At 46.3% G+C, this 15,676-nt stretch overlaps 1 protein-coding gene across 1 annotated transcript in view; it reads left to right on the top strand.

Moving 5' to 3' along the window:
• fstl5 (follistatin-like 5) overlaps positions 1 to 10,547 on the top strand; it is a 90,579-nt gene extending 80,032 nt beyond the window's left edge. The window contains exons 13-16 of the mRNA XM_067247623.1: positions 864 to 1,013; positions 2,738 to 2,845; positions 3,854 to 3,978; positions 8,146 to 10,547. Of these exons, the coding sequence (XP_067103724.1) occupies positions 864 to 1,013; positions 2,738 to 2,845; positions 3,854 to 3,978; positions 8,146 to 8,848 (1,086 nt within the window). The 3' untranslated portion in view covers positions 8,849 to 10,547. The remainder of the gene's footprint in view (positions 1 to 863; positions 1,014 to 2,737; positions 2,846 to 3,853; positions 3,979 to 8,145) is intronic.
• Positions 10,548 to 15,676: the final 5,129 nt, after the last annotated feature.

Here is a 15,676-nt window from a genome sequence, read left to right as displayed (position 1 = left end):
AGCGCTCGCCCAGGGCCTAGCGCTCGCCCAGGGCCTAGCGCTCGCCCAGGGCCTAGCGCTCGCCCAGGGCCTAGCGCTCGCCCAGGGCCTAGCGCTCGCCCAGGGCCTAGCGCTCGCCCAGGGCCTAGCGCTCGCCCAGGGCCTAGTGTTATCCCAGGGCCTAGTGCTAGCTTACTGTTAGCTTAGTGTGTAGTGTTAGCTATAGTACCTAGTGCTAGCTTATTGTTTAGTGTTAACTTAGTGCATGGCGTTAACCCAGTGCCTAGTGTTCAGGAATGAGACATGTTATCTGTGCGGATAGAGGAACATGCTGTGCTGGTGCTGTGCTGGTGCTGTGCTGGTGCTGTGCTGGTGCTGTGCTGGTGCTGGTGCTGATGCTGGTGCTGTGCTGGTGCTGTGCTGGTGCTGTGCTGGTGCTGTGCTGGTGCTGTGCTGGTGTTAAGGGGTCTGACAGCGGCATGACTTAGCAGGACGTAACAGGAAGCAGATGAGACACGAAAGGCTGACATCAAGATGGCCGATAAGGCGGAAGGTTGAAAACAGGCCGTAGAGACGATGGAGATAAAGGGTACAGTGCACAGTGTGTTATGTGTTTAACCATGTGGATGTGTGTGTGTGTGTGCTTGTCTGTGTGTGTGCTCGTCTGTCTGTGTGTGTGTGTGTGCTTGTATGTGTGTGCTTGTCTGTGTGTGTGCTTGTCTGTGTGCCTGTGTGTGTGTGTGCTTGTCTGTGTGTTTGCTTGTCTGTGTGTGCCTGTGTGTGTGTGTGTGCTTGTGTGCTTGTCTGTGTGTGCCTGTGTGTGTGTGTGCTTGTGTGTGTGTGTGCTTGTGTGTGTGTGTGCTTGTCTGTGTGTGTGTTTTCAGGAGGAGGTGTGCCCACAGTCAGCAGGAGAGACAGAGCAGAAGTGTGTGTGGTCATCAGCGGTCAACGTCAAGGACAAGTTTATTTACGTCACACAGCCAACCTTGGGCCGGGTCCTCATCGTTGACATCCAGTCACAGAAGGCTGTCCAGGTAATTTCATCTGGAATTGGATAATCAAGATCACCTTTCGTTGACAGCTCCTCTGTGAAGTGTTATAAAAAAGGCAGTAACAACTTGGCAAACCTTCTTGAAAACGATCTCCCTGGTTGTATTTCAGTTTTTCTCTCCTCAAGCCTGTTCTTGTGCTGGGAGTCAGGTGGCTGAGCGGTGAGGGTATTGGGCTAGTAATCAGAAGGTTGCCAGTTCGATTCCCGGCAGTTCGAGCACTTCACCCTACTTGCCTCGGGGGGAATGTCCCTGTACTTACTGTAAATCGCTCTGGATTAGAGTGTCTGCTAAAATGACTAAATGTAAATGTTCTAACACAGTTAATTTGAAAGAAAGGCTTGGAGATTGACTTGACAACCTACCAATACCAAGCAGAAGACAGTTTTTCTAAATATGTTTCTGAGGTAATTATTGTGCACCCTCCGCAACGAAAGTAATTATTTTTCACTTCATCAACTTGTTTATTTCGGAGCACATCAAGGTGCGTTTTCGTCCTTGTCCGACAGAAATACGGAGGTTTATCTGCACTGATGGGAATCACGGTTTTGCATCACGCTGGAAAGTGACCTCACTGCTGTCCTGCAGGAGGGAGTGTGTTTAATATGTAGCATTGCCCGGCACAGAAGGCGTGTGTGCCGGGCAGTGAGAGAGAGAGAGAGAGAGAGAGAGAGAGAGAGAGAGAGAGAGAGAGAGAGAGAGAGAGAGAGAGAGAGAGAGAGAGAGAGAGAGAGAGAGAGAGAGAGAGAGGGAGGGAGAGAGGGAGAGAGGGAGAGAGGGGGCGGGCGAAGCTGATTCCATCTCGGAATATTCCCCAGGGCTCCAGACGACAGTTCTGGCGACTGTCACACGCTCATTATACGGTCACCTGGAGGTTTAGCTTCATTAGCTTTGATTAGCGCTCTGTAATTAGCCACCTGATCCTCACTCAAGTCTTGAAAGAACAGGAAGTGATTTGGGCGGATCAGTTGTGTTTGCTTTCGCTTATCCACCATCATACAGTAAAAACGGCTCGGTAACAAACTACTAACTTTCACACTGGTTACAACTAGGTTGCAGATCTTGGAGGGTACAAATTGTCTTCCCTCTTATGAATAATTCTCTCTGGAGATGTCTACTTTTTCCAAAGCAGTTTGCTTTGAGGTCACCTTGGAAACAATGCCATTAGGATTTTACAGTAGACCGAAAAATAGAATAAGCAACTACTTTGTTTATTCGGCTTGTTTCTGAGAATGCGTTAATGACTCAAATTAAAGATGATTGCTTTGTTTTGTAAAACAAAGTGTGTGTACTTTGGTTTCCGTCCGCAAGTTCTCAATAACTGTCAATCTTCTCTCAAGTGGACATAATTCAAGAAAACAATCCCCCTGTCTCTCATGACATCCCTTCTTCTGACTAGATGTAATATTGCTGCCAGATGTCAAGGAAAGGGTATGGATTGAAAGCAATTACTCTGGTGTGGTAAAGCAATTGTTGCTGTCACCACTCCAGCAACACCTCATACATAAAAACCTGAATGGGGCTTTTGTCTTCTTCAAATACATTTTTTTTTGCCGTCAAATCAATCCAATGCATTAGCACGGTGGAGGGTTTCAGCGCTGGAATGTGCTACAGAATCCAAAGTTTCAGTTTAAAACTTGTCTCAAGGTGTTAAGTGCAGTGATGTGGGTTCAGTGTTGATTGTGTTGTGTCTTGGTGTGTGTTTTCAGACTGTGAACACAGATCCCTACCCAGTGAAGCTGCACTACGACAAATCCCACGACCAGGTGTGGGTGCTGAGCTGGGGCAACGCAGACAAGAACTTTCCTACTCTGCAGGTAACACCAAACCTCGTGACATGTTTTATATTTGGCACAGCATCAGAATTGGCTTTATTTGCCAAGTGGTAGGAAGATGCACACGGTAAACATAAGAGTTTTAAATATAAAGTGTAGAAAATCTAAAATGTTGAAAATGTACAACAGTATCTAAATAATAATAATTATTATTAAATTATTTAAAAAAATTACATTTACCAATGTAAAAAATATACAAAAAAATATACAATACAAATAAAAATTGTCGTTTGTTCTTCGGAGGCCAGCTGTAGAAGCAGTTTACATGTAACAATGTTATGGGCCAATCAAATGACACTTTGTGATATCACTATATAGTAGAACAACTTTGTTGTCCACAGGTGATTTTGTCTTGGCTCATGTTACACATCATACTGTATGTACTGTACATATACACATACATAAACACATCACTAGACTTAGAAAATGAATAAAAACACAAAGATTCAAAATGGCTGTTAACTTATTAGCGTTAACATTAATTAATTAACCATGTATAAATATAATTATTAGAGTGAATGCTCCAAACTCTACTGTGAAACTTTTGTTGTTTTGTCACTTGTTCTTAGGTAAGAAATAGAACAACTGTTCTGTTACAATATGTGGCATCACTAAGTGGTTTGATGCGAGGAAATTAGCCAGAGCTGCTGGCTTCTGGGGTGCCAGCCTCTTCAGTGTGCTGTGGCATAATTAAGGCTACCCAGCATGCACACACACACACACACACGACTGACACTACACACACAAACACACCAACAACCGAGTAGGCACACACCACACACACACACACACACGACTGACACTACACACACAAACACATGCAGCAACAAGCTAGCACACCCACACAGCTAAGACTACACATACACCAACACACAAACACATCTCTCCTCCCACTGCGATTTAGAGTCAGGGCCGGTACAGGCAAACATGATGAATAATTCATGTGTCTCCATGTTAAATACCCTCCTCCTCTCCTGGTGTGTGTGCTAGGTGATCAATCAGGCTAGCGGGAGTGTGTCCCACCACACCATCCACACCCAGCCGCTCGGCAGACGCTTTGATAGGGTGGATGATTTCTTCATCCCTGCCGCCAGCCTCATCATTAATCACATCAGGTATGTCAGTGTGTGTGTGTGTGTGTGTCACTGTGTGTGTGTGTGTGTGTGTTTGGGCGAGGAGTGTTCTGGTGCTCGTCTGGAGGGTGAACATGAAGGGCCTGTGTGAGAGTCTAAAGACGGGCGTTTAACTCAGGTGCCCCCCCCTCCCCCTCGCCCCGCCTGCCTCTGCCCCGCTGGCTGGCCAGCCCCCGCCAGCGCAGGGCAGGCCGTCTGCGGAAGCCGGCTTGTCGTATGCAGAGCGGAGCGATGTGGCCCTGTGCACTCCTGGCGTGTCAGGAGCCGCTGGCGTGCAGAGGCTCCTCCCATCGCTCGGCCGTTCAGAGGGGGGCGGATCCTTACGCAGACAAAGGTGGTTTCCACCATGGGGCGTTTTGTACGTATACAGTCAACTCCGAAGTTATCGGCACCCCTGGCAAAAATGAGTGAAAAGTCATTATTAGGAATAATAATTTCTCGATGACAGATTTTTTTTACTCAAATTAAATTGGATGCTGGATAGTTCTCATTTATTCCAATGTGACTTTAAGATTAAATACAAAAAGGTGACTTTTTGTACCACTTGTAACACTTTTTTTTTCGTCTGCCAGAGGTGCCAATAATTCCGGAGGTGACTGTAGGTCTCTCATAGAAACTTGTTTAGCTAATATAACAAAGGGGGGGGGGGGGGGTAAGAGCGAGGGAGAGACAGGAAGGTGGACCCTGTGGAAGAGCAAGGGAGAGGCGAGAGGGTGGACCCTGTGGAAGAGCGAGGGAGAGGAGGGAGGGTGGACCCCGTGGAAGAGCGAGGGAGAGGCGGGAGGGTGGACCCCGTGGAAGAGCGAGGGAGAGGCGGGAGGGTGGACCCCGTGAAAGAGCGAGGGAGAGGCGGGAGGGTGGACCCCGTGGAAGAGCGAGGGAGAGGCGGGAGGGTGGACCCCGTGGAAGAGCGAGGGAGAGGCGGGAGGGTGGACCCCGTGGAAGAGCGAGGGAGAGGCGGGAGGGTGGACCCCGTGGAAGAGCGAGGGAGAGGCGGGAGGGTGGACCCCGTGGAAGAGCGAGGGAGAGGCGGGAGGGTGGACCCCGTGGAAGAGCGAGGGAGAGGCGGGAGGGTGGACCCCGTGGAAGAGCAAGGGAGAGGAGGGAGGGTGGACCCCGTGGAAGAGCGAGGGAGAGGCGGGAGAGTGGACCCCGTGGAAGAGCGAGGGAGAGGCGGGAGGGTGGACCCCGTGGAAGAGCGAGGGAGAGGCAGGAGGGTTGACCCCGTGGAAGAGCGAGGGAGAGGCGGGAGGGTGGACCCCGTGGAAGAGCGAGGGAGAGGCGGGAGGGTGGACCCCGTGGAAGAGCGAGGGAGAGGCAGGAGGGTGGACCCCGTGGAAGAGCGCCTTCTGGCGAGTGTGTTTACTAACCCAGCTGTGAGGAGGTCCACCAACACGCTCAGAAAGTTTCCTACAAAGACACAACGTCTTAAAAGAATATCTGAATGTGTTTTCAGATGTGAGGGTAGGAAACAAATAGAGTAATCTGTTATTCTGTGAGTGAGTCAGTTCTGAGAGGAAGACTTCAGATGTAGAACGTCCCAGCGCCACCGCCTGCTAGCGTTCGTTCGTGGCGCCATGCTAAAAATCTGTAATGCCAGATGGAAAAAAATAAGACTTATTCATTTTGCAAAAGCCTTTCTCTCTCTGTAGCCTATTACCGTAAAGGTTACACTAAGTGGACTCTCTGGAGATGGTATTTACTTTACGATATAAATCGTTTGCTCCAAAAGCAAAAGGATATAATTTGTATTAAATGAAAGAAAAAAAAGTGACACGTTAGGTTTATGTGATTCTGAATAAATGCTAAAGGAGTCGTATTAGATGAGTCCGGAACTCCAGCGAAGGACTAGTGAACTGTGGTTATGTCAGGGCATGGCTTTGTTTGTTCTGTGAAAGCCATCCCTTTGAATACCTGTCTGAATACCAAACGGCTGCACGGCCGTTCAGCATTTCACCGTTCTGTAATGAAAGTGTTTCAGGTGCAGTTCGGTTTGTTGAGCCAAAAGGGAACATGACACTTAACTTGGACTGTACCTCTAAGACGTGAAATATAACTTCATATATATATACAGTATCAAAGCTGAAGTCTTAGGCACAAATGATAACAATTAAAAAAATAAAGCAAAAATGCTTTCAGACACACTGAAATGAAAAGACTACATACAAATGTTCTCAACATTGTGCTTTGTACAATGTACATTGATACAGAAGCAGAAACATTAAATAAAAAATAGAAGATTATATTTGTGTAAGAAATCTTGGGTGACTAAAACATTTGCACAGTACTGTATGTGTGTACCATATATATATATAAATATATATATATTATTATTATTATTTTATTTATTTTTTTCTTCCTGAATTCCTAATTGTAAAAAACAGACAAAGACTTCATTTGGACCTCAAAGACTTGAAAACATCTCTGGTGTCCAGTGACCGTGTCCAGCATAGTGAATGGAAAACGTTCTTAACCCTTGTGTTATCTTCTTGTCATTCTGACCCATCAGTCATTGTGACCCACCATCGTATTGCAACAACGTGTAGGACCAACACTGCTAACTTGGCCAAGTCTTTATTTGGCATCTGCACGTCAGTCGAGCCCTCCTGATGTCTAGTAAGACTTGGAGGGGATTAAGCAGGGGGGGGGGGGAATTGCAGTAGTTCACAAATAATGGTACCCACACTGTAATCTGGGTTACGTAACAGCAACACAAACAAAAAAATCACCTGCACGCGCAGATGATAGCGTTCTACGTTCAACTACTTCTATGAAAGCTCCCCCCCCAGCCTACAGATGGTTATTTGCGGAACGTTTTCATTTGCAATCGAGTTCCCTGATGTTACATTATAGTAAGAGAGCATTCAGTCAGTGGCATCCAGTCTGATAATACACTTTTGAACACAGTATGTAATTGGACCGCGTTCCCATTCTGCAGTTCTCTCCCCGAGCCTGGAGTGTTGTTCTCAGAAGGGGTGCAGCTTAGTGGCAGTCCACGGGTCAAATCCCCCCTCCCTGTGTGTCGCTTAGTATGAGCCTGCAGAGTGAACACATTACTGTTCAGACTCAATATGCTCTCTCGCTCTTGGAGACTGAATGAAGTTCACTTAGTGAGCTCTGTTTCCAAACAGTGCTGGGATCAAAAGATGGCTGGCTTTTGTTTTGAAAGTATTTTTTGTAGACTTTAATTGTAATTATTATTTAATTGTAAAACTGTAATTTTGTATTTTCTTTACTACACAAATACTGTAAAAAAATCATTTCACAGTGTATAGTATAATGGGATATACACAATAAATATCTAAAATAAAAGGGATACGTATTAATGTTATATAAAAGTAGACCCTTTTATACATTTAGCCACTGCTGTGCCTCCTAGCATGCGGTCTCTAATTCTACCTCAGTCTGTGTCCGTCATTCTTCCTTTGATGACCAGGCCCCATGTTGAAACCCCTCTGAACGAGACAATCTCTGGATCAATGCTTTTCTTCGCAGGCCTGATAATGTGCTCCATCACTCTCAAACAGCCATTTTCTGTTCACACAAGCAGATTGAGGAGGTAAAATTGCATAAAAGAAGATGGATGACGCGGAGATTGAAGTGCATGTCAGGATTGATCAGACATTCAGATTTAATTGAAGCTTGTCTGCCCCTTTCTCAGAATCTTCTCTCCTCCGCCCAGACTCTTTACAGTGAATTTTAATGTGTCATTATCAGACCATTTGGATTTTTTAGGTGTAATAGAGTATTTTTTAATGATTCATGTTCTATAGAAATCTATTAGAGGGACAGAAAGTGTGAGGGGCTTGATTTAACTCCTTCGCTGTGGGATCACTCAGAAGGGAACAAAATGGTCGCTGAAAGTGCTCCACTGTGTCTTCCAACCAATCCTAACCCTTGTGTTATCTTCGGGTCATTCAATTTACATATTACAGGTGACAGACTCACAGCATATTCAGGTTACAATACCATAAAGGAAGCACGATAGCAACTAGTTCAAGTCATGATGGTGGGTTTTTGCTCGGTTTTTCATGATCCACTACCAGGAAGAAACTGGCCGTATTTAGCCTCTCCAGCAGAGATGTCACAACACAGTACCGTGCTTGTACAGGTACAGGATGTTAACCTGCCTGTTCTGATGCTTCGCAGGTTTGGGATCATCCTCCACAGAAACGAACCCGCCCTCCACAAGATCGACCTGGAGACCATGTCGTACGTGAGGAACATCAGCCTGCGGCAGTTTAACTGCGTGCCACGCTCCCTGGCCTACAGTCACCTGGGGGGGTACTACTTCGTCAACTGCCGTCCCGACTCCACCGGCGCCACGCAGCCGCAGCTCATCGTGGACGGCGTGACCGACGCCGTCATCGGGCAGAACCGGGACGTCACCGGAACCCCCTACGTGTCCCCGGACGGTCGCCACGTGGTAACCGTGGACGACCGGGACGGCCTGATGAGGATCCAGACCATCACGGAGCGCGGGGAGATCCAGGACCCCTTCGACATCCACACCAACCTGCACCTGTCCCACCTGGCCTTCCAGCCCTCCTTCACCGAGGCGCACCAGTACAACGTGTTCGGCAGCTCCGGACGGCAGACGGACGCCCTGTTCGTGGAGCTGAGCTCTGGGAAGGTGAAGATGATCAAGAGCCTGAAGGAGGCCACCAAGCCCTCCGACTGGCCCTGGAGCAGCAGGAACAGGGTCGTGGAGGGAAGCGGGCTCTTCGGACAGTACCTCATGACCCCTTCCAGGGAGTCTCTCTTCATCCTGGACGGACGCCTCAACAAGCTCAACTGCGAGATTACCGACGTTGTCAAGGGCAACGTGGTGGTGTGGGTGGGCGAGTCATAGGAGGCTACGCCGACCGGTGTTGTGTTATCTGAGGTACAGTTGCACTGGATTTGGTTGCGGGTGTGTCATTTACGGGGTGCGACGATCTAAACATTCTTAAACCAAATTGACCGTTGATAATCGCATTGGGTGTATAACGATCAAAAGCAAATTCTTAAACTTTTTTGACCAAATTGACCGTTGAAATAGCATTGGATGTGTAACCTTGTAGAGGAGGGCTCTGTCGTAGTTGTCTGCAAGTCAAAATGGGTGGTTCAAACATAGTCGACACGAAGGTGTTCCCTAATATCCGCGAGAGAATACAAAATCTAATCATTTGATCAAATTATGCCATATATGCAGCATATATTAACACATGCAAATCTCTTGCTCACGCAAAGTTGAACTGAAATGACGGTCCAGTAACTGAAGGTAAAACGATGTCTGGCCTGTCTGTTTGGTCTCCTCATTCCCACTCCTCCCTGTGCCTTGAAGGAAAACATACTCCATAAGAGGAATTAGAGTAATTATTCCCATTGCGACTGCAGCTTATACCTCCTCTTTTGACCCTCCCTCATGGTGAGAGATGCTCCAAAAAGAATCAATTTTTTCTCTTCTTTATCTCAGTCCGACGTCGAGCCGTTTCAGGCTAATTAAAAAGAGCCCTTGCTGAGATCCCGTCCCTTTTGAAGTGAAGATTGAGAGATTGAGTCGTCTTTTATGATTGTGCACTCTGTAAACTTTGATCTTTGAGGCGTAATGAGCAGAGAATGATTTGAATGTGATTTCTGTCCAACAATCAAAGTCAACGACAAGTTAGTTAAAGTGCTCCGGCTTAATATTGTAAAATAAATATTTTTAGTTCACCACAGCTTTAAGTCAATAGGTCAGTGTGTTTAGCAAAATTCATTCCAATTCCAAAATCCTCGCCCAAAAATGCGTAGTGTGCTAGTAAATCCAGTAGAAAACATGAGAAACTGTCAGTTATTTTTGACTGTGTTGAAAATGGATGTTTTAATGTGAAGTAATGATCGATTCACATATTGGGGTGTGGATTTCTTGCGGTGGTAGAGCGTAGGGGGGAGTTGAACCTAGGTCGTATTGGGTAGAGGGGGTCTTGGTCTATGAGCTGTAAATCACAGTTGTTTTCAAATGCTTTGAGGTGGAGCCTAGTTGGATCCATTAGTTGTACCCAAAATATCTGGCAAGCATGCCTGGCATAGACATCAGACTGACTCCTAGATTGACACATTCTATGCATTTTCACCCTAGCACTCTAATATTGTGTTTAATGAGGAAAACTGTTAAATTGTTATTTATTTTTTTCTTAAGCTTGTTTCTGACCTTTCATGTAATTTATGCACAGGGCCATGTAAAGATTTCCCAGTTCAGATAAACACTTCTCTAGTTTTATCGAGGACATTTCCTCTATCTCCTCTCGTTTTCAAACCCATAGGACCGTCCAGATAAACTGAGATTTGTGTTCTGTACATAGAAGCAGGCAGTGAGTTCATCACCATTGTTGCTTTCATACACTTTCTGAGGGCTCTGTTATTGTTTTGAGTAAATAGGCACCCTCCTTTACAGGAAACCACAACTGCGTCCCCTTATCCTTGACCAAGTACATTGTGATGTCACTTCCACATAGCCATGTTCCGTATGTTCCTTTTGTGTGGTTATTTATGTAGAGAAAACACGCTTGTCATTTTACCCAACAATAAAGCCTATACTCTCTAAACCTGGATCTTGTTTGTGTTGCTGTATACAGTTTTGCATGAGACAAACAAACAGGTACATGTCACTGGTGCCAGTAGTGTGGAAAGCTAGCCAATTGTTGTATGCCTATCGCCAACCAAGGGAGTCACTGGAGTGATGGGCAGCATCACCACTGTCAGGTGGGTAGTTCACACCCCAGTCCGTGTTGTCGCCAAACAGCACTTCACTACAATGGCATAAATAACATTAACCCTTTTGCTGCCTTCGGGTCACATGACCCAAAGGTTCATAGCGAACCATCGTTGTGTTTACTTAATTCTACCAAATACAAAAACATATTATTTTTTTTACCTTTGCAATGTGGGGGGTATGAGACAGACCAACGGTTAAAAGAAAATGCTTCACTTTGTTTTTGTATGCGGTAAAGTTGTCGTAATACGACGGTGGGTCACAATGACTGATGGGTCAGAATGACCCGAAGATAACACAAGGGTTTTAATACAACAAAAACACCACATCAAATCATTATAACTGAAATAACCACAGCAATAGGCAGACAAGCAATCTTTCCACCCTATTGGCACATGTGATATACATCTATTCACATAAACTTAAGTAATGAGAATATGTAACATTTAAATTAAGATACATTGATATTTCAATTGTATACATAGAATCAATGCTTTTAAGAGTTGAGTTCACAAGCTAGTGAAACTGAACCTACCAGGGTTAATCCCATTGAAGTCACATCAAAGAAACAGTTGCTCCTTAATTTCAAGTTCTCAGCACTTAATTTACCAGCGAAACTAAAACTTTTCGTCATCGTGACATCATCCATAACATCCCGGCTCGTTTGGGGGTGATGAAACACAAGAGTCTGACTTCCAGGCTGAAGTTGTAAATGTGCCGTTGTACAATACTTCAACTTAGTTCTTAAATCATCATCATAAACTTTTTCGGACACTTACTAGGTCCATAGATTACAAAATAACATACAGACAAACATATAATAAAAATCACGATGTACATAATTTTCTGAGGAGGCTCAGACGCCAGTGAGTCCACATATTAGAAAAGCATCGCACTGAACTTAGTGCCGGATTTGTCAGTATCAGGATGATACTGTTCATAGAGGTTGTAAGTCTGCACATGCAGCTGTACATGAGTCTGCGCAGCACTGCAGGGCAGGTGGGCACATCCACATTAACAAACATTTGGCAAATGAAAGGGAGGAACACAGGTAGACAACATAGCGCCCCTCTGAAAGGGCATCACACAGACACGTCAGGCTGTGAAGACTGATGGTAGAGAGGGAGACAGATGCTAATAAATGTAAATTGTCTTTTTATTTTTGCCTGCAGCTCAAGTGTGTATTATTAGTTCAGTCTATATCGTCTGGTGTCACCTCGAGTGTGAGGAGAAAACAAGCAGGCAGCCTCTCCCAGGAGATTCAAACCCCGAGCGAGATATTTCCACCCAGAAGGACATCAAACTCTGTCAGAGTCGTGTTGATGATGTCTGCGTACGCTCGTCTGAAGCCAAGGAGAGCCTTGTCCGCGGCCAGCCCGGAGGAGGAAGTGATCCGAGGTGATTAACCAGGCCTGAGCCTCAACCATCCAAGACAGAGCAGCCATGTTGTGCACACACCGCCCATCCTCCCCCTCACCCCACCCCCGTACACTCCGTTTTAAACTGCCACGCGAATTCTGCAACGGCCTCTAACTTGTGGAGCCCTGATACATTACGTTAATCGTCTCCCCCACTGGATCCTCCGTTAATAAAATATGCCAGGAGAATACATAACTCCAGACCAGAGCCAGGTCCTGGCAGAGCCTTCATTATCTACTGTCAGCCTTTTATCATCCACAGGCCAAGCAGTGGGACTGCCCTCCCCATCGCCACTCCTCGGCCTCCCCCTTTCTCCTTACTCCCCCTTCATTCTCTCCCCTGGTGTAGAGTTTCGGATCCGCCTCCCCCCTCTCTCCATTTCTCCATTTCCAGGCGAACACCTTCATCATGTTTCCCGTGCCTGGCATCGCTAATGCCTCTGGTCTCTGTCTGCTGTGGGGATGGCTGATGGAACCAGGACTCCATGTGGGCTTTGCTTTGTGGCAGACTCCAATACCCGTCATCACACACCAGTGGTGTCACCGCTCTTTCAGATTCTCTCTCTTTCTCCTTTATCTCAATCCCTGTTTCGGTCTCTCTCTCTCTGTTTCTCATTCTGCCTCTCTCTCTCTTTCTTTCCCCTCACCAAGACCTGATATACGTTTGCCCACATTGACATGTAAACAGACAAAACTGCCAGAACAGTCGATATCCGTTATGTAAACCCCCGTGTGACCCAACCCTCCAGCCCCTCTGTATCAGCCGCTGCACCCCAGGCAGCAGAGAGAGACGTCCAGCAGCAGCAGCAGCACTGAGACTGTGATAGGATGGAGGCGGCACCCTGTCGCCCTGAACTCTCCCTATCGTCATGCAGCGTAGCCTGTCATCAGTGGGGCATGACACCAGGGCCGTGTGACACACAGACACACATCACCGACGGCGACGCAGCCACTGTCCTGTCAACCCGAGCCCGCTGCGATGACACTCAGATAGAGCCCCATCCCTCCACTGCTAACCATATCCCACCTGTCTGCAGAGAGGTGGGATATGCTGGGCCAATCATGCCTTCAAGGATGGCATGATTTGAGGGAGAGTCCATGTTCACGCCAGAAATAATGTGTTAGAAGAGTATTTTGTGTTACTGTACTATGGATTTGTTTGGTTTTCTTAGCTGGATGGGTGTAGCTCAGTGGTAGAGCAGTTGACTGCTGATGAAGTTCAGATCTCCCTTTATATGTTATCTTGGACAAAAGCGTCAAAACATGATTATCAGTAGGCTACTAATGATGACCCTCTTTTTTCTTTCTGAAGACGACTATTGGCAGTGAAAGATACCAATCAGTGGAATGAGTGCTGATGGCCTGGGAGAGGGGGCAGGTGTACGCTACCTCTCAGACGGCTCTCTCCTCCGTCTGGACGTTAAGTGGAAACCCTGCGTTGCGTTCATTTAGCCGCAAATCAAGGCGTTGCATCCTCCGTGGAGCAGCTGTCCCGGACGGGGTGAGTGAGGCTGGGCTGCCAGCCAGCCGAGTAATCACCGGGACTATTTTCCCCGTGCTGCCGTCTCTGAAGAACGTGTTTACAGAGCGCTGCACCAGATGCAATGCCCCTCTGCAGGGTTGCCAGATGCGGAGACACACATCCCCCCGCCTGGGGGACACAGGACTGGAATGTGGCTAGAGGAGCAGACGGGATTATGCTGCTCCTCCTAGAAGGCGGAGCGGCGAGACAGCTGGATATGCAGGATGAGTATGCGACGCGCTGTGATTCTGTTCATGATAACAACCAAACTCCAACCGTGTATTCGGGCCTTTGATAGTATTATAGGACTGGAAACAGCGAAGTCTCTGATGTCACTGTGGCTGCTGATGGGAAAGTTACGCAGTTCGCCCAGAAAAGGGCTTTCTGAATCGCGCCATCTTGGATTTTGTTTTGGTAATGTTTGCCCCATTAAATTGACTATTAAGCAGATCATTAAGCATCAAGGCTGTTTAAAGATGGTGTCTGTGTGTTTCTGTGGTAAGCCTCAGTGGGGCATTAAAGTTCGCCAAACCTAGTTATGGTCAGCTCCTTGGCGCTGACCATAACTGGCTTGTTCGGTCTTTTGCAGAAGCAGGCCTATTTATGGCTACAGGTCACTACTGGCAACAACCACCTTTTTTGTTGCTTTTTGCTCATGGAAACCGTGTTTAAGTTTGGGAACTGGAAATACAGTTTTTATGTCCCGAGTTCGTGAAAAGCTTGTAAGGAAAGAAAACTCCTTTAATGAGCCTGCCTCCACCAGGGGAGATCAGCTGTTTACAGCAGGCTAATCACAGACGGTGGTTAGGAGGCGCCAGAATATATCGTTTTATAAATTGTAAAATGAGAACTGGGCCAACAGAACGAAGGTGATTAAGGTATACGCCTGTGGTGAATGTTTGAATGCTTTTACAGCAATTAACGTTCATTGCCGCGAGCCTTTCAGCTGGCTCCTTGCTGTGGTAACAATACGTCACTAGTCCTACCTCTTGAGTCAGAGGCAATTATGCAGGAGAGAAATGTTATTAAAAAAAAAAGAGTATTCTTAGATTTACTGCATAGTGTTTTATAACTGGTGTATTGCTTCAATCTTGTGGCTGGGGTTGTAACTTGGGAGACACGGCACACAAATAAACTGTCTGTTTTAGGGAAACTATGCAGTAGTCTATACACAGGTGGTGGAGAAAAGCAATTCCAGTGCAATGAAGTGAGCAAGTGTTTCCTCCGTAACAATCCAGCCCAAGAAAAACACTGTTTTAACAAACATCTGGCTATAAACCACAGCCAACTGTGCTCACATGATTCTTCTCACTGGGTGGTAGGCTAGAGCGAGGGAAATGAAATGATACAGTCGGGGAAATGATCACGTCTACAAATGTCCACCCCGCATTGGAGCTTTGTGGTGTCGCCGAGTTTTCCAATCATGGTCCTACTGTACCATGCTGGCAATCAATTATGTCAGCCAGATTAAAATGTCACATTTTAGATTTCTGTTTCGTCGTAGTAACGATGATAATAATAATAACAATAATAATAATGTACAATTTGCGATCTAAAATGGATTAGTTTCATTCATTAGCATCTCTTCGTTCTTCTCCACATCTGCATCTGAGCACAATCAGTGTTCTCATCACAATGACTGCTGAAGTGACTTTGTGATATGGCAATTAGCCCATTGTTGGTTGGCCCAGAGACCGTCAATGCCAACCTTATTTGCAATGTTTTTCCATTTGCAATGTTTTCAATGGCACGTCACCAGTACCATCACGCGCTAATAGATACATGCAAATTACTCAGTTAACAACAAAGTCATGTCACTCTCCAGATAACAGGAAGAGAACAGTTTTGTGTTCTTTGTTGCATCTGCTTCGCTGCTTTGTCTGGCGGATCCGTGGGGAAATACCCCAACTTGTTGCTCTCCTGGCTTTCAATCTGCAGCCCCTCCACCAGAGAATCCATTATAATTACCACACAGAGAACACATTTACAGAGATAATGAGGAAA

The sequence above is a fragment of the Osmerus mordax genome, chromosome 12, assembly GCF_038355195.1.
Source record: "Osmerus mordax isolate fOsmMor3 chromosome 12, fOsmMor3.pri, whole genome shotgun sequence".
Classification (NCBI taxonomy): Eukaryota; Metazoa; Chordata; class Actinopteri; order Osmeriformes; family Osmeridae; genus Osmerus; species Osmerus mordax.
Note: the sequence above shows the minus strand (reverse complement) of the source record. Positions and strands in the feature narration are given on the sequence as shown.